The sequence below is a fragment of the Strongylocentrotus purpuratus genome, unplaced genomic scaffold, assembly GCF_000002235.5.
Source record: "Strongylocentrotus purpuratus isolate Spur 01 unplaced genomic scaffold, Spur_5.0 spur5_scaffold_16, whole genome shotgun sequence".
Taxonomy (NCBI): Eukaryota; Metazoa; Echinodermata; class Echinoidea; order Camarodonta; family Strongylocentrotidae; genus Strongylocentrotus; species Strongylocentrotus purpuratus.
Window position 1 is genome coordinate 14700321 of NW_022145601.1, and position 26795 is coordinate 14727115.

General features: G+C 38.0%; 1 protein-coding gene across 1 annotated transcript in view; it reads left to right on the plus strand.

Moving 5' to 3' along the window:
- The window catches only part of LOC583252 (metabotropic glutamate receptor 8), a 75897-nt gene that overhangs the window by 47509 nt on the left and 1593 nt on the right, over nucleotides 1-26795 (plus strand). The window contains exons 2-4 of the mRNA XM_030987413.1: nucleotides 3996-4311; nucleotides 23786-23974; nucleotides 24397-24780. Of these exons, the coding sequence (XP_030843273.1) occupies nucleotides 3996-4311; nucleotides 23786-23974; nucleotides 24397-24780 (889 nt within the window). The remainder of the gene's footprint in view (nucleotides 1-3995; nucleotides 4312-23785; nucleotides 23975-24396; nucleotides 24781-26795) is intronic.

The window sequence follows — 26795 nt, forward strand, 5'->3', positions numbered from 1 at the left end:
TGTTATTACCAAAGAAGAAAAAAGCCAGTCAGTCACTCAATAGTGTCTGGCAGTGAAATCTAGCAAGTAAACGGGTTTGATGGTTGGCTGCAAAAGGGACATAGTACCTTTAACTGAAGCCAATCGCAAAGACTTTCGAGAATTTAACTCGGGGCACTTTTAATACACTATTATAGTATTAACTATAGAAATCATGTTTGGATTATGAAAAAAGCGACTCACGTGGCTATTGAAAGTATCTTAGGTTGATTTTGTGAAAGTCTCTGCTATCGTCCTCATAATGTTGGCGCTCCATATAATTTATTAAAGGCCTAAAAACTTTCCAGCTCATTCGGGTTCAAACACCTGTTATTCATCAGATCTTTTGGAGCTACACAATCAGCCGTCAGACTGCAAACAGTCATAACTCCAGATGGTTTTGAAAAGAGTCTGGCCAATGTAGATGTAACAAATTTCAACCTAGAAAAAAAATGTAGAATGCCAATAAAACTGCCTTATTTGTCTTCGTAGTAGGAGTTCACTGGAAAGGGGGAAAGTTCCCACATGTTCATCGTTACGAAAAAATTTCAAATCGAAGTCTTCTTTAAGCTTTGGACGTCAAAGTTCTCTGTGGAAGCCACATATTGTCTGAGCGCATATCCATTTAAAGGGATAGTTGAGTTCTGTTGCAGAGGGCGCTCCACAAAATAATTTTGGAGATAATGAAAAACTGAGTGTCAAATTTGAAAGAACATAATATTTAAATGACAAAATCATCTTTCTTTGATCAAAATCGGTTCAGAGACGGCTGAAATATAACGATTTCTAATACTTGTGTACCACCATAAATATTAGATATTTTGAAAAAATTGAGAAAACCGTTGAAAAACACGAAATAACGCCTTTTACGTTGTATTTCAGCCAATGTCCATGTTGGCTTTTTGGTTGGCAATTTCTTGTTGTTTATATTAGTCACAATTAGCCGACTCATGTATTGTTTTATTTTAATTAAATAATTAACGGTCACCGTGTTTTTTTTTAAGTGGAGCTGAATTGGTATGATCGTAACTGGCTAAATTTCACACATTTTGGGGTCTAAAATTACCTTCATAGCAATGTTAGGTTCTAAAAGGGCACTTTAAATGTCATAGATAAGAATAAGAGCAATAACCATGCACTTTGAAGGCATTTGCGGTCTGAAAACAGAACTCAACTCTCCCTTTAAGTGATGTATTATGCACATTAGCTTTTAGAGGATTAAGTGGGGGAGGGGGAATCTGTTCGATCTTTTTAAATATTGAACGTCATAACAATTTTTCAATAAAGGGACACTTTTCTTCTTTATTTCACAAGAACAATTCGTCTGATCTCCCTTTTAGTCATGCTAATCTAAAGGAATATATTGTCTGGTCATGTTTCTCTTTTGATATCTTAAACCACTTCTGCGGGAAGAAGTTAGTTGTTCGTTGCTTTTCTTAAAATACATGTGCCTCCTGATCCTAAAAGTACACTAATCCTTAAAGTGCTCTCTTCGTTCGCAAGCAGAATATTTAAGTCATGAAAACTGTCTGCCCGCCTGATGAACTGCGGTAAAACGAAGACCAAAACATCATTTACAAGATGATGAGATGAGTTGAAGGAAAGTTTTAGAGGTTAGCCGCCGGTGAGACAGTAATCATCATTAGGAAATCGAGTGGTGGTTTGGGGGGCAGGGAGTATTGTGTTTCCCTTTCTAATTCCCAAGTGGAAATTTCAAGCGTTTGCTCTCAGGTTTCAGTGGTTATGAATGTTGTATTGACACAACGTCTAATTCTAAACATTAAGCAAACAAGGTGTCTGATTTTTGTATTACGATAACGATTAGAACTTACTCTATAACGATGGTTCAAGATGCGGGACGCATATTAGTAAGCATAATCAGTTTCGTGTATTGCAATTTCCGGGTATCTGGCAATTTAGCAGTCAGCATATTATACCAGACTCGTTGAAAGAGACTAGACATTAACCAATGGGATGAAAGTCCGGTCGTTTTTGGCCAATTTTTAGCTACGTTAAAGTAGTAGTAGTGTACTTTCGCACCGCCTCTGGGCTTGAGTTATTCCGCCACATGCATTGGTTTCTTCATTCCTACTCCGACTCCTTTGTACCTAGGTATTGTGTGTATTCGCGTAACCAAAGGTGTGGCACAGAGGCGCCTCTCTCGTCATTACAGATAATTTTCTCTCCTTGGGATGTTTTGAAATATCCCCTTTATTACATTTCTTCGCTATATTTCATTTGCTTTAATATTAAGAGTCGGATCCAAGATTATCTTTCGAGGGGGAGGGGGGGGGGGGGTTCGAAGGATATCTCTGTCAAGCAAAGGATTCGGGTGTTCTCAGGGGTTGTCAGAGGTGACTGTCTTTTTATCTGAAATATCTGATAAGTAAAACAAAACGAGTTTCCCCTCTTTAAGTTGCCGTGTTTGCCTTAAATTAAATATATAGCAGAACACAACCTCATGTAAGATTCTTTTTTTAATCAAGCATGTTGGATTTTACTGTACCCCCACCCCCTCCCTTGGATCATCCATTTACCTTCCTATGTTTCCCTTTAAGATCTGACGATGGGTCAACGCACACTAAGCATAGGATTTATGAAGATCAACTTGTTTACGGCGATGGAACCTGAAAAACTTATGACTCTACTCTATGCCGTTCATTATTAGCTTTTGAGATGGCTCAATCCTGAAAGATTTTGAGAAAGGTGTCCCATTTCAGGTTCATTAGGAACTCGGTCAAGACATCTTCAGAAAGGGTCACGAGCCAGGAAAACATTATCGTTGAGATTTTTCTCTCGGATTTCGGTTGGTTCGGAGAGCCATGACAAACAAACGCTCTGGAGAGTAGATCAAGCTCTGGAATATGAATATGGATGCTGAGGAGTGGTCGTTATGGAGAGATTATTAGCGATAGAGGGTGAAAGTGTAGAGGCACGCTTTCGAGAAAGGTTTGATGCTGGCCTGAATAAACACGAGGTGTTGCAGTTAGCGTCATGGAAGGGATTCGTACTTTTACGGTTCAATCTTGCTTTTAAAAAAACACCCGAGAACAAATAGGTCGCCTCCGTTTCAACCCAGAAAAAGATTCCCTTTTTTCTTATCAAGCACTATACAACTAGTAACAAAAATACATTTCTTTATTATGGACAAGGGAGGAAAATTCGAGAAGTATTTCGAATCACTATGTTGACATCTAGGCCATCTATTTCATTTCTTTACTATGAACAAGATAAGGAAAATTTGAGAAGTATTTTGAATCACTTTGTTGACATCTATCTATTTTATATCCAGGAAAATAAAACGTAACTATGAGAATAGTTTGATTCTAGCGTTGAATGCGAACACATAATAAATAGCAACCAACTCATTACGTGTCGCCAAAGAGGTTCTTCGTGTTGGGTAACACAGTAAAATGGCATTCACGTGGTATGGTATATCCTGAGAAGTGTGTCCGTCTATTTCATCTTTTATTTTGCCCAACAAACATGTTCGCTTCTGTATAGTAAACATGCGTAGAAAATTCACCCAACTCCTTTAAGAGTGCATCGTTCACAGAAAGACTATAGTTTCATGACTCATGGTTGCGCGGTATTTTACCGACATTGCATCAGCAGATGTAGGTTGTCACTATGAACATGACGGACAAAGAAAGAGGACAAAATATTATTTGTGAACAGGTGAATATGCTTGTGACACCTGTTTTACACATTTTTACATAATAGCAGTGAAGGGATGTTCCTTTATCTACCACAGCAATTGTTGAGTAGAATGAGGAACTTAAATTTTGTCCTCTTTCTCTGTCCGTCATATTCATAGTGTGTACAGCTTGCATTCTGATTTCAATTCTTGAGCACAATAATGAAATACAAGATTAAAATGGTTCGAATACTGAATTTACTGATCACTTTAATGATTGTCTGTCCTATCTGTTAGTATTTCCATACTTATGGCGTGTATACATATTCTTGTGTTTCAGGTGGCATACTGGTCAACCATCAACGACCTAAGCAACAAGGACCGCTTCCCCTATCTCTTCAGAACGGTCCCTCCCGACCGCTACCAAGCAATGGCCATGCTGGATTTCCTGCATCGCTTCAACTGGACTTATGTATCCATCGTACACGACTCGTCCAACTACGCGGTGCGCGCCGTAGAGGAGCTGACGCGCTTGGTCAAGGCGAGCAGCATCTGCTTAGCAACCACGCAGGTGTTCCCTCATGACGTCAGAGACGGGATCGGTTCTTATTACGATGATATCGTTTCAGCTTTACTGAGCAAACCAACGGCAAGAGGTAAATGTAGTTGTTGTTGGTGTTGTTGCTGATATTAGGGACTTTTAGATTCTGCACGACGAGAACGCGGACTGCCCTTTTAAGGCAATGTGACGTCACTGCCAGTGCCTTAAAGGACGTCACATTGCCTTAAAAGGGCAGTCCACGTTCTCGTCGTGCAGAATCTAAAAGTCCCTATTGTTGTCAAATCACCCGAGTGCGGGTAGATGGTATATTGAATTAAACCTGTCTATAGCGACCAAATGTTGTCTTTGTAGACAGGTGGTCACTAAAGCAGGTTTAACTGTACCGCCAATTTGTTAATGTCCTTGTAATCATACTTTTTTTTCTCGTGCGGTACTAATATCGACTAAGTGATGTTTGCTTGACAGGAAGGTTTATTATTTATTTTATTGAAACCTATATCATTTTGGTCACGTACAGAGCCGAGAAACAGGTTTATTATTTATTTTATTGAAACCTATATCATTTTGGTCACGTACAGAGCCGAGAAACTGTACTTCCATTTAGAACTACCCTCAGTGATTTTACCTAATTTAAATATATATATATATATATATATATATATATATATATATATATATAGTATTATAACACAATGTATACTTTGTTTCGAATAAGAATGTACAGTGATTACCTCATTAATGACCGTTCGGATAAACCTGATTTTGTGGCATTCATTATAGGATGTCATTCTTCTCATCGTTATTCTGACTCGACTGATTACGAGCAAACTCAAATTTAAAATCTCCAATGATAATCTTGGAATCAAATCGTAACAAAATAAATTTACCCAAATGATCAAAAGCTTCCGGTAATTGCAGAACATTCTGATCAACATGGTCGATGCGCTGTGCCCTGCCAATTTAGATTTATTACGATGCCGATCGTTGATCAATTCTTGTCGCCTGTAGGTGTGAGATTTCTGCTTCTCACCTGAGATGATCCGATAAAAAAAATGTCTCAATTTCATCCCCCTAAACGCAATATATATCTTAGTGCTTTTAAGCCCCTCGTGCTATTTCATAATCCAATCCTTCTATGCTGTATTTCCCCGAGAATGTTGACCTATTTAATTCATAGGAGATAAGACCGCAGCCCCTCAAGATATAGGTTTTTTGACCGAATAATCGGCGAGCAGCTCAATTTGTTTGCTGATTCTTGAGATTTTGAAGTGAAAATCCGCCCGTACGTTTCCTCCCTCGTAATATAGAGCCGGAGGATGCTGGGTAATGACGTTGGTATTCTGACAGTGGGGCGGGGGGGGGGGGGGGGACGAATCAATATAAGATCAGTCCAAATATATGTCAGAGTTCAAGTCTACTTCGGAGGCGTATCCACCATTTTTTTTTATAAGAGGATGTAGGAATCCATCAAAACCAGGAAGCGTTTGAAATTTTTTTATTTTTAAATTTTTGTTGATTTTATTTAAATTCCTTGCAAAAACATAAACAAAGTATATAATACATTTTTAAAAACGTTAACCTTTCTTTAAATGCCGTCTTTACTAGTTTGGCTAGAAGGGATTAGACCACCTAGCGAGGTCACTGACAGGTGGCTATCTCATCAACTCAGCTCTCAATTAACATAAGAAAAGAGGATCATGTGGGACCAACAGGCACCGATTGGAGAAGTTTTCTATATAGAGAGAACGAGTAGCTACAAGTAGTACAGTGGGGGTTTATGTTATACGGAAATAATTAATCTTGAATCGTGGTAATTAATAACGTGAAAGAATTTTCTGTAATCATTAAACACGGAAATAAAAAGTGATCCTACTGAAAAGCAAAACATATCTCAACGAATATGAAAACATCACGTCAGAAATACATGGAAACAATATCAGAGAATTGTAATTACTATCATATTTACAGTACTTAAAATCAACGTTTAATTGTTCATCAGTAGGCGACCAACGGTAAGTTACATGATATGAAATCTAGATGAAAAAGTACAAACAACTCGAGCGGAATAATGACAGGATATTAAAAAAGACACGTGATCAATAGTTCAATACTATGAAAGTTGTGAGAACCTTGAATCGCAAATTAAGAACTAATATACCTTGACGTGAAATGAAAACGACACCATTATTGTGTTGTAAAGGAAATTTCCTGTTTTCTTGTGACAGTATGCTGTTACATGATTCGAGGCCGAGCACTATACAATTAGTTATAATAAAAAATACTAGGCCCCAAGGTTCTGTACTTAGGATACAATCAGACATCAATTATTCATAATGAAGTTTTCATATATAAATTGGATTTAGATTTTCAACAGAATGATAAGGTTTTCTTCTTGTTACAATGTTCCTTTTTACAATGTTCCTTTTACAGTGTTTTTTTCACTGTTTACCTAGCGCTTTCTAAATTATCAAATCGTTTTCTTTCGTCGTGACAAAAGGGGCGCCGTGATTTATTTAAGAAGTCCGTCATGGACTCAGTGGTTGACATTGTTTTTCCCTGGATTGAAAAAAGAAGCTTTTGTAACATGAGACGTGTTCGATATCCCCAGTCGCTTTCCGGATTTCACTGCCTTTGTTGCGTTTAAAAAGCTCCCAGGTATATAAATATACAAAGTTCAACTAGCATTCATGTCATCATCTGTTGGCGTTTCAACGTATTACATGAAAGGAGACAGCGTACGCCTCCGGTGATTTTCAATAAGCTCGTCCAAAACCCTACCTGTGTCAACGTTCGTTTAGAAAATGTTAAAAAGATATGAGATAACAGTTGGCAGTACATGATGGAGGAGCATTAAATGTCCCCTCAGTGCAGTTAGTGCAATGCGCCATTACAACCCTCAGTCATGTCTACAAAAAATATACACGCTGTTACGGTTAAGAGTATCCTTACTAAATATATAATACAAAATGTGAAAGTGTTCATGCTACCCCCCCCCCCCCCCCCCCTCCCCCCCAAAAAAAAAAATAGACCAAAAGGAGGCCCACGCTATAATCTCCTCTTTCTAAACAACCCAGATATTTCCATTTTGATCTTGCCTTTGTCCAATATGAACAATAATTAATCCACTTCTAAATAAAGCTATACATCCCCTAAATAAATTACTACAGATCATTTACATAAAGATATTCATTATTTGTTCAACCTTTATCAACATCTCAAGCCTTTGCCTGTGGTTTACATGGAAAATACAGGATGCGATGTAAAAATATTTATATTTAGAAACAGACATTAAAAGAACACCACGTACTGTACAAAGATATACGTTTTAGACCTATTCAGGGAATTAAACTGGGTCATACTAATTAGGAATCGGTAATAACAGAAATTAAGGTAGAAATCACGTAGGCCTGCCATTTTCGTTCGTTCGTGTGGTTGCCAACTTCTGTTAAGATCAGTCGTATACGGGAAAGCTACTTGAAAGCCAATCCCATGTGTTTATCGTCAAGTTCTTCAGAGCCTCCAAAACCGGGTAAATGCAAATCACCACGGTTGAGATGTCTGACAGTATAATGAGTACGACATGAAACCAAACTGAAGAATACTTGTGTGTGATGCCTGCAAGTCATGTTGAGCAAGTATCTGATGCGAAGTGGTCCCTTGGTGCACTTCTCTTTTTCTTCATCATGTATCTCGAAACTTGTTCACGTAAAACCCGCCCTATTTTCTTCGAGACACGTACTGCAATTTAATTTCTTCTCAACACTGTTCATACAATCTCAAACTGGTCATTCACCATTCACATTTGCAGTGTCGCTGCGGTGGTTTGGAAGCGTAAAGTACACCAGGTGTGAGTAGACCCAGCATGGTGATGTATCGGTAGAGGATTGGAAGTGACGGGGTAAACTCAGACGAAAAAGCGTGTTGCGTTTTATCTGTTACATCAGGGAATAGTCCCTGGTTACATTTCGAACATACCCGAAGGTCTAGGACACTCTTCCGACATTGGGGGGGGGGGGGGGCGGGGCAGGCCAACCATTTGGATGGAATACGGATTGAGAAGTGTACAGGATAATGTATTGATAAATGACTGGGCGTGGCAGGGTAGCGAGAAAAAAGCGGACAATTCTTTCAAAGGGGAAGTCCAACCCAATAATTAGCTGGTATTCATAAAAGCAGAAAACGAGAGAAACAAATTAGTGAAAGTTTGAGCAATGTAATGATTAAAAGTAGGAAAGTTATATATTTTTAAAGTCATCAGTGAAACACAAATTGGCATCACTGACGTATTTTGCGAGGTCTGCTCCAATTTGCTCTGAACAGAAATTTCATAGAGTATTATTTTCTTAGTTATTGATGACAATAAAGATTTTCACATAAAGGGGTTGTTTAGACACATAATGGCAATACTTATATTGAGGATGTATGTATGATCTTCAATTTTCATTAGGGAAAATAGACATTTCTGATTTGTTGTTAGCCAAGTCACCTTTATACGGGCGCGCACATGCTTATCCAACCATAATGACGTTCACATCCTACCTGGTACCCAATTAACAACCGGGTGGAGAGGAGCAATATAGATAAAATGCCTTGCCCATGGGAATAAGTACCGTACCGGGTCTCGAACCCACAACCTTTGCATTTCCAGTCAATTGATTAAACCACTCGACTACGACACCTATTGGGGACACATACCCCATGAGCGCCTCATAATATACGCCACTTGTGACCTACATAATGGTTATCGAAATATAGTAGAACACGTCCTAGTCATAATCATATTACACTCTTCCAGGGATATATATTGTTAACAAGTGAAATGGCCGGGAAAAAATATGGTGATTGATGAAGTTATTATGGAGCATGATTTTCATTTGACACAATATATTTCCAGGGTGTCGACGAAATGATGAAAACTTCTAGCTTATTATTTTGTTAACACCGCTGTTTGTGCCTCTTAAGTATACCGCCTCTAGACCCGTTACAACACAGTTTCAACACGAGAATGAAAGAATTTGCACCTGCAATACTTACTAACGTAGATTCGGCGTACTTTAAATTAAGAATACTTTATCTCAGTTGAGTTCACAATCTTTCTAGGGTAATACCTCTTTACACGAGGGAAATTTTGGATAATACTTATTTGATTGTCTGGTATTAAAACAGATTTATTTTCCAAGCACCTTGCGATGCGATCGAGAAATTGGGTGTAAGAGGATTAACGCCTCGGCTTTAAATCATTGCTAGAGATATTTATAGATAGCGCAGAAACTGATCAGATTTATCGACTTTGTTATAGTTTAAATTCAAATTTGTGACCATCGTGTAACTTTATTTAGAATATGAGTTATACAACCATGATAACATTTCAATCTTTCCCTCGTTATTATTTCATAGCACTGCGGGTTTTTTTCTTTTTGTTTTCTTTTGACGTCGTCAATTTATTATTTCACATCAAAACGGTGTCATTTCCAACGCCTGAGTGTGTTTTACTGCCATTTATTGCACGATAGTAAAGGGAAGACCTGTGATGTTATATGTAATCTTCTCATATTCTTTCTCCCTTCACCTCCATTTTATTATCGCTTTGCTTTATTTTATTTCATCATCATTATCATCATGTTTTGTTTGTCTTCTATGTATAATCTCTTGTTCTTTTTATCATGCAATTGCTATTCGATAGACAGGGTGGTGTCCTTTTCTTATATTATTTTGCCCCTCTCATTCCTTTTCTCCTCTTATTACTTTCCTTTCCTTTTTCTTTATTTCATTTTGGAGTTTATTTCTTACTTATTTTCTTACTTTTTCTTTTTATTATCCGAATGCTTTTTGCTGGACGGGGTGGCGTCCTCAACTCGTATTCTTTTGCCCTTTACTTCCTTTCTTTCCTTTCAATTTATTCATTTATTTCTGGGAGCCTACTTATCTATCCTATACGTTTTCCAAATCATTTCACGTGTTCTTTAGTCATGCAATGATTGCAATTCGACGAAAGAGGGCGGGGTACAAGACACGCACGGACTGCATGGCTGCTTTTTTTGTTGTTATCTTGATAAGTTTTATTTGGTCAGAAAACAATGATTTACAGCCTATGCGTTACATTTTTTGCGGAAAAATAAATGAATAACCATATTGTTTTACACTTAAAATCATGTTGTTTCACATTACAGCGTAACATACAAAAACATAGCATGATACTTCTGTATACCCGGCCGCACAGACGATACGACCATCAGACCGACACTAAATGAAAATAGAGAGGCTAAGAGAGAGGCACGACTATTTATCATAATTGACTCATTTTAATTGTTAATTTTAACTAATTAATTGCTGTTCTTTTGCAGGGACCTGTGTGTAGAGTCTGCAAATTTCTTTCAATCGCACAGTCCTAAAAGGGTTAATTTGCGTGTTGCTTGAATTAGTCAGGGACATTCCAGACTGATGTAGGTATGCTTCTGAGACCATAATTCGTCATGACCTCTGACAGGAGAACGCAAAAGAACCATTTTTCACATTATACCGAGACTGTCATTAAAAAAAATTATGATCATAGTTCTAGGAAGTTCAGAGTCCGATAAACTTAAGTCCCACGTGCACAGTTCCAAAGCAGCCGAAACAGATGAGCACATTAATCAAGTCATGATACTTCTCGTCAACAAACCTATTTGCATTTTTGCGATGACTATTTATATGGAGATGGGGGCGCATATTTTAATGATCCATGTAGGTTTTCAAGAAATACGATCGGACTGCGGGTTTACGAAGGCTGATTCCTCAAATAATGATAGACATGTACTATTGTTCTATTTTAGGGGATAATTGTGCAAGCAGCAAAACCACGTCGGATGTTGCGGTTATGTACTTCCCTTTATCTTCACGCTTTAACCAACAACAGCTTATAGCGTTTTTAAGATTGGTGAAAGCGAGATATCACTTTCATGGTCCAAGGATCCGCCAAAAAGAATATAAGGTTCGGTATACGGTATACAGATATACACTACATAAATTAAGAGATGGGTTTATAAACGTATTCATATAATTCACATAATTAATACCCCATAACACGACGATCTACGAATGCTTTTCAAAACACATACGAGTCGGTAAAATCACTGTTATAGTCTAAAAGCATTTACCACATGGAGAGAACCCATCACAGATTCCCTCTCAAGTTTCTGCCGGCGATATTGCCGAGTTCATACACGTAAATCATATCCTTTATGATCCCACTGGGGGGTATTCAGTCTAGAATAAATGAAAACGAGACTGACTCTTAACCTTCACTTGAACTCGGATATTAAACCAATCCCATTTAACTAAAGAGAGAAGAAGAAATTGAAAGCAGGATTAATGGAGCGTACGAATGAAAAACAAAAGTTTGATTGAGAAGCAGTTATGCCATCAAGCTCATGAATAAGTAATCGGGGTGAGGGGGGGGGGGGCTAAAAGAACTAAAGAGAGAAGAAGAAATTGAAAACGGGTTTGATGGAGCGTACGAATGAAAAACAAAAGTTTGATTGAGAAGCAGTTATGCCATCAAGCTCATGAATAAGTAATCGGGGGTGGGGGAGGGGTGGCTAAAAGGAACTAAAAGGAAATGTAACAGCTTTTATTTTCTCACCGGTGCTTACGTTGATGAAGATAAAGACGAGTATCAACTGCATTATCTTTCAAGGCGCACTCATAAAGTGTGCCAACTGCTTAAAGTGTTTACCCAGTTTGTCTAGCTGATGACTCACTCATTATTTTCTCGTTTTATTTAAATTTATGTATTATTATACGCGGTAAAAGGCCCAAACAGTACTGTTGCAAGACTGGATTCTATTAGGGCCGTGTCATGCATGTAAACAGATAATTTGAAAACATTGAAACATAAAAATTACTATGATGATATTGATACATGAAGTTAGAATAATAGAATAAGATAGGATTAATTGAAAGAAACGAAAATTAATGGCATTAAAATTATTAAAATGACACAATCATGAAATAATACTTAATGACAAAAAGAAACACGTGGCTGAACACCGGTAAACACAAAACACGTCAATACCCAACAGATCGAAGAAGTTAAAGCTTTTTAAGTTCAATTTTTTTTTTGAAGTTTTAAAGTTAAACAAAAAAGAGGTTGACGGTGTTTTTAAGTTCAAGAGTTCATGTGATTCACCTCTAGAATCACAGGGAATCATCCTTACTTTATGAATGAATTATATCCTTTGGGAGTCGCCGGTAATGTAAGGCATACTGATCATAATCAAAGCTTTGATGAATTATTAGCCGTGGGTTCTCCATAAGCTATCTTAGAAAATCAACCTAGTGCACAATTTATCATCTGATTTCTGACTTGTAAAGCCAAGAGGAATACTTGCTTACGTCATTCATTTTAATGGAGGAGTTACAAAATGATGTATTATTCAACACCTTTGGGGTGCGTCAATTTGATTAGACATTGAATGAATATTGTAAGACTCGAGTTACGTCAAAGTTAAGTCATTCAGGAGGAAATACATAAATATTGCGAGAGAAAGACGGATGATCATGAAGGTTAAACATGAAAATAGCATGACGTAATTACTGTTACTTTAGCCACAAATCACCTTTCATAATATACCAGCTTGTCGAACATTTTAGGCTAGTTTATTCAAACAAAACAATTTTTGTTTGTGTTTTATGTTCATTGCTATTTTACACCTCCTTGATTGGGCTTGTATAATTTTTTTCCAAAAAATATTTTCAGGCAAGTCATGTCATTCCGCAACAAACCTATATAATATTCAATAATTATTTCATAAATGTGTTGATTTCTTGATAGGAATCTCAACAGTTATAAATTAAACTATACTAATTTATGAATTGTTCCATTAATGTTTAGACATCAATTCTGGTGGTCATAATATTCTTCTTTTAAATTGGGAAATTCTTTGTGAATGTCATTCTGTAACGATTGGAATTGCCCAAGACCAAATCAATGCAAATATTGATTTGAAAGTGTCTGTCGAACAGATGAAATGAACATGCCTAAGCAAATCATTTACAGTGATTGGAGAAAATGGATAAATAATTGAAGAAGTCAACAAGAAGAACTAGGAAAGAACAAATACTGGGAATGAAAAGAAAGAAAGAACAATTACCCCAAGCATGTAGAGTGCGTCTTGGTCGACTCGGAAAGGGACTTTGAGCGGTAAAATAATAGGCGATGTTTGCAGACGAGATATCGACTGTCGTCTGGAGCGTGGGGGCTATCCAATATATGAGTTACATCACGTGGGTCGATTGCCTCTATCCCCTATCGATCTATGCAAAGATATCGTGCAGTGAGAGAACTCGACACTCGAAAAGTCAATTAGTAAAAGTACGACCTTAAAATCAACCCAAATTGTAAAAAAATTGACACAATCGACAGTAGGTCGAATCATTTGACAATTAATTAAAAAGCCCATTCACTTTCCGTTCACTATTTCTTTGTTCGCTTCGTAGAAAAGTCCCATGAATGAAAAAGTTGATTCCATTGAAACAAATCATATTTCTGTGAAGATTTTGAAAGAAAATCACAAATTTGAAGATGCAGTAAGAAAATATATTGGTGTAACAACCCTGGAGTGGTTGGTTGTTATATTAACATCTATGGATTTAGCCGTGTATGGCAGTCTTGATTGGAGGTGTTATGGGTGATACGAAAGGTGACGTCATCTTTAAAGGGGTTGGGTATGTTTGCCTCAGATTCTAAACAAAATCCTGGATTTAGCTCTTGCTGCAATCATAATTATAACCCATTAGGTCAGTCAGGAATCCCATAAACTGGCCACACAAAAATTTGTATTTTCTTGAGGCACTTCATGATAATTTTGAGCGCAATTTGTTTATATAGGGCTTCAGTATTACACCATATCACAGACACTGATCACACGTAGGGCCATGCATCTCAGTTTTGTAAAACTGGAAACATTGTTAAAGTATGCCTTTAAGGATTTTCATTGTGAGGTAGGAGAGGAGAATGCGTTAGGATGAACTATTGAAAGGAGGAGAATTTGATGGATTGCCTATCTAGTCAACCTGATTAAAGGAATGGAGAAAGTGTAATAGAAATGTAAGGATTAATCTCAGCAGTAATTAAAGATCATTGATTTTACGTGAAAAAAAATTTGATCGTTAAAAAACACAACCTCGTTATTAGAACAAAAGACGTGACATGATAATGAAGCATACTGTCTTGTAATCTCTAAAGATCAAGTTTTGCCTGGCTGTTTGTGAAGCATTCATTACGTTTGCGGTTTCACCATGTGTGTAATCTTTAAAAAGGACTATTTGGTTTAAAAGATGATACTGAAAATGGAGCGAGGACAAGTAATATATCGGTTAGGTCCTAAAGAGGATTACTTGATATTGTTAGGAAGATAAGTAGATAGATTTAAGGGAGAAAGGTAATATTTCGTGGCGTCATGAAAAGGACTGGTGAACCAGGTTATTAAAGCAGAAAGAGAACGCAAGAGGGAGAGAGCATTTTGCTGAAGCAAAATTTTGTACAACATTTTTTTAAAACATCATTAAAACATCTTAAAAACTGGAAAATGCATAAAGTTGTAATCACAATTTCTCTATTAGTCTGTGGTTGATTTAAGTGTTTTAGAAAAGACACACAACAATTTTGAACCACTCTCAACATTGATATCTCACGGTTACAATAGTGGCAGCAGTGCTTCTCTCGTGTTTCATAACATCGTTTTCAGGGGTACACTTTTCATTAAAATTCTGTTTAAAAAGGATATTTTGGTCCAGAAGGCAAACATGTCTCAGCTCTATCACTTTGGACGAATGTAATTGCCTGTTACCAACTGCTTTACCAATATTTGTAAAAAGGTCAATATTTAACAGGAATCAGATTGAATGTGTTCCATGCCCGTTTTAGCACGGGTCAACCATCCCGATTTAGTAGAATAATGCATCACAAATGAATCCAAGTGAAATATTAACCTTTGCTGGAGTTGCCAGTGATGGAAATGCTACAAATTGGCAACTAATCTGAACACCCCAGTACATGACAATACAAGGAAGGTTGATGGATCTTGTAGTTTGAAATTAAATGGGTCGGTGTAGAAGTGAGTGCGTTTATAGAATGTGGGTGGCTGTGTGAGTGTGTTTATGTTCATGTGGGTGTACTCGTAATGTGTATAAGTTTGAGTGAGAAAAAGGGCTGTAACTCATTGAAAAGAGTTGGTCACGGATCAGGTAGTTTGACATTAAATGGGTCTTGGCAGGAGTGAGTGCGTTTATATAATGTGGGTGGCTGTGTGGGTGTGTTTATGTTCATGTGGGTGTACTCGTGATGTGTGTAATATGGAGTGAGAAAAAGGATTGTAACTCATTGAAAAGAGTTGGTCACGGATCAGGTAGTTTGACATTAAATGGGTCAGTGCAGGAGTAAGTGCGTTTATAGAATGTTGGTGACTGTGTGGGTGTGTTTATGTTCATGTGGGTGTACTCGTAATGTGTGTAATGTGGAGTAAGAAAATGAAATGTAACTCGTTTAAAAGAGTTGGTCATGTATCAGGTAGTTTGACATTAAATGGGTCGGTGCAGGAGTGAGTGCGTTTATAGAATGTGGGTGACTGTGTGGGTGTGTTTATGTTCATGTGGGTGTACTCGTAATGTGTGTAATGTGGAGTAAGAAAATGAAATGTAACTCGTTTAAAAGAGTTGGTCATGTATCAGGTAGTTTGACATTAAATGGGTCGGTGCAGGAGTGAGTGCGTTTATAGAATGTGGGTGGCTGTGTGGGTGTGTTTATGTTCATGTGGGTGTACTCGCAATGTGTGTAATGTATAGTGAGGAAAAGGAATGTAACTGAAAATTAAGCCGTGGGGCTGGAAAGGATATGAGCGACGTTATGTCGTGTGTAGTGAGCACGTCGATAGGCAGTAAAGTACAAAGTTAAAAGTCATCCCTGGGACACTTATACGTTTTTTTTAAACAACATCAAATTTGTTCTTTTGAAAATATCTGCGAGTGTTTTACCTTTTATTGATTAAACCGTAGCCAAAGTATATTGGATGGACCATGATTCTCGGCTAGACATTTCTATAATGAATTAAACGAAGTACCCATAATGAAAAGAAAGAGGTAAGAAATTGCTACAAACTTGCCTCTGGTTATGTCTCTTCGTTTTAGACGTTACTCTTTGTTTGATTCACTGTCAGTTTATGACTTTATTTTCAATATATCGGGCGGCCGTCTTCTCAGTTACTCTAAAGAAATTAGTTTCATGCCCAATTCGATTATTACTCTATACGATATTGATGTGATAATGTTTATAATGTTTGTCCGATTTGCGAAATTCAATGCCTCGGACAACCCACGTCGGAGTAATCTTACGGATATTTCCTTTCGTACTCAATCCACCTATTCTTTTCGTCCGGATTCGATATCGCCCACGCATTCAATATGGAGATATCCTATTCCATTCCCTTGGGGGGTAGACTTTACCAAGCCGACGAGAAATACAAGGAACTATGCTTTCTAAAGTGTAAATATTTATACGGTATGGTTTCTTAATCTCCGACATTTGAATCCCCAGGTCCCTGTCCCCGCTCTGTCCGTCGCTCTGTCCGTTGCGTATTGATCTGGCTTAATTAATTGCGACCAAGTTTTATTTAAAAACACCATATCCATTACATCCACGTGTGTTGGTCAGACGCGTTTTAAATCTTGCCAATTAAGTCGTGGTGATATCGTTCATCTGAAAATGGGGCATCGATTTTTTTTTTTTTTACGAGGATAAGGGGGGGGGGGGGGATGGAGGATGGCGTTGGAAAAACACATTGTATAAGACACATATTTATTCCGTCATTATGGGGTGCAACTATATCCCAGTATCGACAGCCTTTGAAAGTTTGAATGTATACGTCTGCTATTTAATTACTATACAATCAAATTGAAATTTAATTTCTATACAATCAAATTGAAATGTGTGTCATAATCAAGGCAATGATTGTTGTATCACACGAGGCGTCTATATAGTTGATTGCATTATTATTACCACCCGCGCTAATCACTACTGTCAATATTGTTTACTTATATCCGACACTAATTAAGTCAACGGAATGTTTTCTCAATTCATGTTGCAATATTTTTTCGTTTTTTTCGTCTTTTCAAATAACTGTTTTTATTTGCTTATCTTTGGGGTCGATGTCACCCACAAAATGGCGCATTGCAGACCGCATCAGTCGCTGACGCAGACTTACGCCAAGCAAGTGGCGCTACGTGTGCAACAAGCATAACAGTCCCTTTTCAACCCCGGGCACTTTGTACATGCATGTAGATGTATAACAGCAGTGGTATATAGCAAGGCTTGATTTGTCCATGATTATAATGACAGATATTCATTATTTGATTTCAAACTGCTCTCAATTAGTTCAATTACAACTGCATACACTGTCTAAAGAGAACAACAACAAAAAGAGAGAAATAAGGTGAAAGATTATCTAGCCCCGAGGAAAAAGTACTCGGCCATGTTGGGAGATAACTGGAAATTCATGATTTAGTGTATTAAAAAAACACCAAGTTTTCAAAATGACGCCAAAGAGTGACATATTCTTCGAGTCCAGATTAACAACGTCAAAACATATTATTTGTCCACTTTGTTTAATCATGGTAATCACTCCAATCTTTTTTTCTCGGCAGCTCGGAGTGGCCTATTTTTCATCTTGTTCGACCTTTTAGAATCGTCGTATTTGCCCTTTAATCTTTACTCCAACCTTTTCGCCAGTGCAGTCTGCTTTCATCTAATTTAAGTTGTTAAAAAGTGTTAGAGAAACATCGGATCGCCCTTTCAAAGTCTTCTAAAATATTAGTCAACTTCGATCTTTTCTCGTAAATAATCCATCAAGGAATAATCTGTAAAATATGCATGGGTTATCGAAGATTTTGGTGACACTACCTTCCAGGGGCTTTTTGAATATTTACCCAACTTCTTGCCAGATGTAATCGCGAAACTGGCACACAAATTGTAAGCGATGACGTGTTATTATTATTTGTAAGCCTAAATAGATAGGTGGACGATGGAAGCGACGCCTTTGAAATTGAATAAAAATATCTACATTTTCAGGTATCGGTTACGTTCATGACCACAGATGCATTTTCTTCAGTGCGTTAGTATTCTTTTACGATTCTTGTTTATATTCGTGAGGACGTTGTTTGTTTTAATTATAAGGATAACGATAGGTAATAGGGGACTTCCAAGAATAGGGGACGGCCGACAGCCCACGACAGTCTTAAGACCGACGGCCCACGAGACCGAGAATGTCATTCTCTGCATTCTCAAACAAACTATCAGAAGACACGGGAAACCGACTGTACATTCCCCTGACTTGTGGGCTGTAGCCCTTGATAAGTCTTCTGTTGCTATTCGATCCCCATTCAATATTGACACCTAATCATGGTATACAAAATAGGATATTTATTTTCTTTCATTTCAACTTATCTATCATTCAGAAATTAAAAAACATAAAAACGGTATCACATACATTTTGTTAAAACAATATAGATTAAATGGTACATTCAAGAAAGCATACTCATCGTAAGCTATAAATGTATAAAGTATAATTATTATTGTCGAACCTTCATCTAACAAGCTTTGCATTACAATGACCAAAAACAATGTCAAAGATATTTCAATGCTAATTTCTGCTATATCATTACGTTTATTACTGTCTGTCATTGTTTATATTATGTGAAAAGAAATGAAAAATTAATTCGCTCTGTATAGAGCTACTACTACTACTACTACTAGAAGCAATTTAAGAGACATAAGCTTTAAAATATAATTAATCGACTGTTTCTAATTATATATTATATATTATATATTATTAGAACACCAACAAACTACTTTGTCAAACTACTTATCAATGTTGGTGAAGAATGTTGAAAAGATATGAAAGTAAGATACTCAGCTTGTCTCCATGACAACGAAATTACATCGGCACCCAATTCCCATGTCCTAATACTCCCAGAATGTCATTAGCTTCAAACTATTAATTTGCATGGACCTAATGAAATGGATTTTGAAGGGATCTAGCGGTTGCATTTACCTACAGTACCTGTGATATATTCGAACTTGCTTTCTGTAAAAGAGAGAGAGAGAGAGACAAAGAGAGAAAGAGAGACAGAGAGATGGATAACAATTAATCTATGGTGTTACTGCAGGGAACGAGTTATATGGAATTCATTATTGTTGGTAATTGAGTGCTTTTGTTTTATAATGACTTGTTAACAGTGGGACTTCCCCTGAAGTTTCCCCAAACCACATAATATACTAAACTTTTTATTCATTGGTTTCGAAGAAAGCTCAGATGCACGCACGCAAAAGTATACATTTTGAAAAATCTTTGAATCCACAAAACATTCCCGGGGCTTGCCTGACATAGCAACAAGTAATATGTGCGGACTGGATTTCAAGTGTTGTAGTTGAATCTGACATCAATAACAGGTTAATGGAATAACTCGTCACTAGGTTCCTAGGAGAGAAACACCCTTACAAATTGATTAGGTTAGTAAACCGGTACATTACGTCGTATAAGTTTCTTCAAAATCTTCAAAATAGATGCAGCAAATGATCGATATGGTAATAATGGCTATTCGATCGTATGCAATATTCGCTGCCTATGGCAAAGAGGGATGACTAATGTGTATTTTAGCGTGTCCGAACACCTACCCCCTGGACAACCACCCCCAGATAACCACCCCTCGGATAAATACCCCCGGACAACTACCCCAGACAACTACCCCCTTAGACAACTGCCCCTAGAACAACTACCCCAGACAACTACCCCCAGACAACTACCCCCTATACGACAGCCATCCTCTAGGATAACTACCCCTGGACAACTATCCTAGGGGTAGTTGTCCGGAGGTAGTTGTCCTATAGGGGTAGTCTTCCTAGAGGGTGGTTATCCTACGGTTGGTTATCCGGGGTGGTTGTCCAGGGGGTAAGTGTCCTAGGGGTAGTCTTCCTAGAGGGTGGTTATCCTACGGGCGGTTATCCGATGGCTAGTTATCTGGGGTGGTTGTCCAGGGGGTAAGTGTCCTAGGGGTAGTCGTCCTAGAGGGTGGTTATCCTACGGGTGGTTATCCTACGGTTGGTTCACCGGGGTTGTTGTCCAGGGGGTAGGTGTTCTAGAACCCTATTTTAAATATGAAGAAAAGGCAAGCAGTGGGAGGGGTCACAACAAGAAATTGAGGAATGGTCAGAGTGAGAGAGAGAGGGGGAGAGAGAGAGAGAGAGAGAGGTGGGAGAGAGAGAGAGAGAGAGAGAGGGGGGGGGGGGGGTTAGAGAGAGGGAGGGAGAGAGAGAGTCATTGTGAGGGTGTCGTTATTTAACAAAAGTTCTTCCAGTAGGCCGATATTAACTGTTCCTGCAGGAACAGTTAATATCGGTAGTATAACATTTCTGTTTGAAACGCTGATCATGATCGTTCCTCTCCTCCGCCCTTGCTCAAAGGGCCATTATCACGGTTTATGTCTTACATTGTGCTTTCAATTCATACATTTGATACTTAGTTCTGTTTTGTGACGAGAGCTTGGTTCGTGGACAAAGGTTTCAAGCAAATATAATACATTTAAATACTTAAATAAATCTTCGTAAACTCTGTAAATGATAAATATTAAGCAGGACCTACTTTATAAATATTTTCTATTTCCCTGCTTGTGTCATGTTTTAAGTAAACGAATGATTCAAAAGGGCGTATGATATGATGTATGTTTGTGGCTCATAAACGCATTAACTATTCTCTGCTTTGCGACGAGAGCTGGGTCCTTGGAAAAAGGTTTCAAGCAAATATAATAGATATATGTGCGGGAATAGATAATGAAACATTGATATGAATAATGATATTATATGTGGAAGAAGATTTAAGTTGAATGGTACTTAAGTTAAGCCATGCATGGGAGCATACGCATAGTAATGATCGGGCGTTATTTTCTGACATAATGATTAATTACGATTTCCTCATAGTCTAGAACAGATTTGTTTTTAAATATTTAAAAAACAAAAATATATTGTAAAATACGTTTAAATGGGTACAGGATTTTTTTTTTTACTAAAGGAGGTCGAATGTAGAATACAAGTTACAACACAAAAGATAAATAAAAAATGTGTTTGGGGAGGCGATAAAGAGGCAGCTTTCATCGAATCCGTGGATTAGTTTGAATGAGTTATTAAATCAAAATTTGGCTTCAAAAATTCGCGGAAGCTAGTATTCGGTATGATCACGTGTCTGGCATTAATAATCCTTAAATGCATGCGTTTTAATGTGTCTACAGTAGTAATTCGAATCATTCGTATTGATCAACTATATATTGCCAATGACACGAATAATGCAAAAGATAACATCGCCAACATAAATCCCTTCCGTATACGGCGGCCATGATGACTATGTATTCATATTTTGTTTTAAATTGATTGTCATTGAAATCGCTTCCTCTCTCTCTTCACGTTGTACCAAGCGGATTTACTTTACGAATGTGCCCCATTGTGCTTTTAGGGTGATATTACAAACGATGTAGATTAATTATCTTTATGTAACCGTGGTTACAGTGTAAACCGACGAAGATATTAATTCGTGGTGTTATAAGCAGTCCGTTATAGATTTGGGGCGTGTGCCCAATTAATCTTACGTGGTTTCATCTCATTTTGTTTAATTCTAGATAAATTAAAGATAAAGACCAGTTATGGTCATGCGATTGCATTGTGAAAGAAACTTTGATGAACGGCGTTGTGGAATCGATCAGAAAGGTTGATCATCTAGCATATGAGTATTGGTGTGTACTGCAAGGTTCTGGAATCATTAAAATGATAAGATATTTGGCCTAGTCTTGGTAAAGTTACAAGCACTGTACACAGAAAGATGTATATGGGACTATGCACACGTGCGTTATATCTATCAGGTCCAAATAGATATAATAATGTACCTAATATATCAATTAGTAAGCGGTTTCTCGGCATTTGTATGATCACGTATTAGTCAAAACGTATTCTTTCACATGATTGGTAATAAGAGCTTCCATTTCATTTGTTGAGAGGGGGGCGTTTCCAAAACTGATCTTTACCTTTAAGTTATTTTTTTAAAACATGAATCCCTTTAACTACGTAACATAGTAACCTATTTTATTTTAGACGAGATAACTGTGTTTTCCTTAGTGAAGCATTTCGCACGAAAACAAAACCTAAATCTAATCTATATTTTGTCTCGTTTTGACAAGTCAAAAGAAAGAATCTTATTTGACACTTGATCATGACCGTTGATGGCATAGCGATCAGCAAACTCGACGAGCTCAACGCGTTTCGTATTTCATTTCACAGACTTCAACAAAACTTGATTATGTTCATCACATTCTGGGTAAATAATTGAAGGCCTCTTGTACGATCTCTGACTAACCTCTCCTCACTTGTTTAAACAAAATTATATAATTGTGTCTTATCTACCCATGGTGGCTACATCTGTATTAAAGGGAGTGTGTCATGGCAAATACTGGTTAACGCCGTCTACGTCTTCTTTTGGACAACTGCACGTAAACGAATGTACTTGATTAACTGGGTCAGTGCGCGCTAGCATTGGCGAAACAGACCGAAGTTCTCCTCACGCTTCGGTTTCGCATATGTTGCACGCACGCGAATGCTGCGGTCGCGTTGTCCGTAGTCGTATAATACCCGACTGACCCAGGGTAGGGCCACGGGAAAGACACATAGACTCGTCATGACACACTCCCTTTAAAACTGCTCTTCATGTGAGCCCTTCAATTGGTTATTACCCCGCTATTGCCAGGTACCCAATTACACGTGGGTGGAGACTGACAAATGTGGATTAATGTTTTGCCAAAGGATTTCAGTGGAGGGCTGGGATGCGAACCCTTAACCCTTGAATTGAGAGTCAAGTGAATTAACCACTATACCACCTCCAAATGTTTTCTCAACAGATTCTTCATCTTTTTTCCCGTCTTCCCTCGCCAGCTTTTCCTTTTCCCCCTTTTCTATCCTTAGGTTTATAATTGTAAATAATAAGTTATGTATATCTAGATTTTAACTGCACTATTGTAAACGATCCATCTCCCATTATATTTGCAAATCGTTGATCCTTGTTGTACTTGTCATGTTTGGGGAATGCACAGTATTCTTTAATGCCATCTTTTAATACAGCACCTATGTAAAATTTGTGTCTATCAGCCGATGACTGATTTTGTAAGGATAGGCCCATAATTATTATAAATAAAGGAACAAACGAATGAATGAATGAATGAACGATTGAACGAACGGACGGACGAACGAACGAACGAACGAATGAATAGGGACTTTTAGATTTGCTCAACGACAACGTGGATTGCTACGATCGATGTCCTTTTAATGCACTACCTTGAATGGACGTCACACGTATCAGTCCACGCAAATCTAAAAGTCCCTAATGAGTGAATGAACGATCACGAAGGTTTAATTGAATGAATGTTTAGATTAATGAATTGACCGATGTTTTCTGTGAGCAAATAGTTACAATTTTCTTCCCATCTCTCATTTTATTTTATAGTTGTGATAGTCTGGAGTGAGGAGTACCATGTTTCCAGATTATTACATGCTGTTCAGAGGAAGAATGTGGAGAATCATTTCATCTGGATCGGCAGTGATTCGTGGAGTGGCAGACAGTATCAGACACTCAACAATGAAGCAGCATTAGAGGGCGCCATTACGTTTCATCCAACAACCAAACCAATCGATGGTAAGAATGGAATCTAGCTCGACTGTCCATGAAGCAAAAAGGATTATGATATCAGGAGATGCTAATCAAAACTCAGATTAATGAAAGGTCCACTATTATGTTTTAAAATACAATGAAAAAGGGGGAGGCACCTAATTATGGCAAAGGGGGTGGAGAGACAGGTTATATTGTGATTTTCGTATCGAGCACTTACGACTGATAAGTTGATATCTATTTATTTCAAGAAAAACTAATGTAATAATTGTTTTACCTCCCCACACATCATGTATATGTGTAAAATATCTGTGTTCCATTCCAAAAATCTTCATATATCATTTTTAATTTCTGCCAGATGACAAAGAGGGACAACCGTATTACTGTCTCTTTATGTTATATTATGTTGTAAAATGACTGTTATCTTTCCAATTTCCCCTTCATAATAGGTTTTGACGAGTATTTCACTAGTCTGCGCCCATTGTCGAACCGCCGTAACCCCTGGTTCTTAGAGTACTGGGAGGTCCTACACAACTGCACGTGGTCCAACACTGATACCATCGCTAGCCACAACCGCGTGGTTCATCGACCACCGTATCGCACCGTGTTTCCTCGCCGCTGCACGGGAAACGAACGTCGCCATCTCTCGTTGGACGACTACCAGCAGCTTTTCCAGCTTCAGTTCGTGGCCGACGCCCTGCTGGCCTTCGCCTACGCGCTCAAGGACATGCATGCGGACCTGTGCGGAGTGGAGACGCCAGGACTGTGTGATCGCATGCGACCTGTTCAAGGCGGTCTCCTCAAGAAATACCTGAGCAAAGTGCAGTTCAAAGGTATGTCGCCGATCCATTTGTCTTCAGTTTAACTAGTGTAGTTAGAGTACGTTTATGCTCGACTTTTTCTAGCCAGAATGAGGCATTTGTTACGCGTTTAGTTCAAAACACGGTTGCGTCCTTCCTCATTTCTGTAGAATCACCGAAAAACGGCGATCGTAATCGCCGATCGTAAACTCACAAAAAGGTGCGTTTTGGATCGGCGATTCTGAAGAAGCATAATCGCACAATCATTTGTTAACGCGTTTAAATGGGGTCAACGTAGCATGCGCAGTGCAGGTTTGCGAATCCAGCTGCAGAGCCAGAATCGTGCCCGGAGGAGCCAGAGAAGTGAGCATAAACAGTACACCGTGGAACTGCGATTATGATAAGCGTTTACGATGGGCGTTTCAAGTCGCTCATTCTGCCTTCAAAATTGAGCATAAACGCACCCCAAGTCACTCATAGCCCATACCTCACTGCCAAAGTGATTTTTGTTTTCATCCATTGAAAATTTTCATTGTCTTATGGAAGTATTTAAGTCTTGATGAGATGACGAAACGATCACCTGGCGTCAAGTTCTTTACAAGGACGGGATACCAGTTATTATGAGACCAAGGAGTTCAACTCCTTAATCAGCCAAGGCCAAGGTCTAGCTAGTACAAGATGCCGGATCAATGTCCCGTTGCACAAAACTTACCATTGATGGTAGATTTGCCATCATTGGCAACTGTCATGGTAACACGGTTCAACAGCCAATCAAAATCAAGGTTTCCATGGTAGTTACCATCAATGGTAAGTTTTGTGCAACGGGGCCCAGACTTGATGTATTCTCATTCAAATGAACTTGAAAGAATTATGGGTTTCGTTTTCTTTTCTTAAGGTTTTGATTTTACCAGATCTAATTATTCATTTTAAGAATCAACTTTGAATTCGGTACCGACACAGTCATGAGGAGATAAACTGAAAACGACCCGAAGATTATTTTTTAAGATTAAACTCCTTTATGTAACTAGACATGCAACCAATCAATGAATTAACTATATGTTACAAAATACACTAATGATATCGACAGAATAATTTGACCGGAGTTTTTCTTCTCGCTCCACTTATTCTTACTGCTTTTCTTCTTCTTCTTCTTCTTCTTCTTCTTCTTCTTCTTCTTCTTCTTCTTCTTCTTCTTCTTCTTCTTCTTCATCTTTTTCTTTTTTTCAAAGTAGTATATGTAAATCAGAAGTATGATTAAAAACAAATATGTTTAATCCCATTCGATTTTGTCCTCTCTGTAAGTTACTTTCATGCTTTAAAATCTTTGGTTTCTACTTCTGCATAATTAAGTGTGATCACGTCCAAAGGTGACGTCTGAATGATACTCAACTAACGGAAGTTGTTCTATAAAATAGATTTCCCTGAATCATTCATCTCCTCGACCTACTCATAGCTGCTATTCTTGGCTGCGCAGGTTCCGCGTTTAGAAGAACTCGCGGAGATGACGTCCTTTCAAGTTATTCCCATACAGAAGTGATATTCTGAACAATACTGTATTTTGGGATGCTTTATTTTCAAATCACGTCCAGATACTTCCTGGCTTTCTACGTACACACACCCCCTTTATTTCAATTCGTTTTCTCTTTTTCCCCCTTTTTTTCCTTTTTTTTTTTTATTGCTTAAAATTTATTTTTCCACCATCACCAATTCTAATTAGTCACAAAGCAACTATGTATTCATACTTGCCATCGCAGTCGATCCTTCTCTTCTTCCTCTTCCTCTTCCTCTTCCTCTTCCTCTAACATTTGTTCAATATTTCCTTCTCTCTTATTACTTCCCTCTCTATCTCTCTCTCTCTCTCTTTCACTCACTCCCTCTACCTCTCTAACGCACTCTCTCTCTCTCTCTCTCTCTCTCCCACTTTCCTCTTTCCGTCTCCTTTTTCTCCAGCTAACCATGTTTATTATTGCCTATTTTCCACCCTTCTTTCCTCACTGCTTCCCTGTCCTATCAGTTATTAATTAATTTATTCCAAAATAACATTCAAT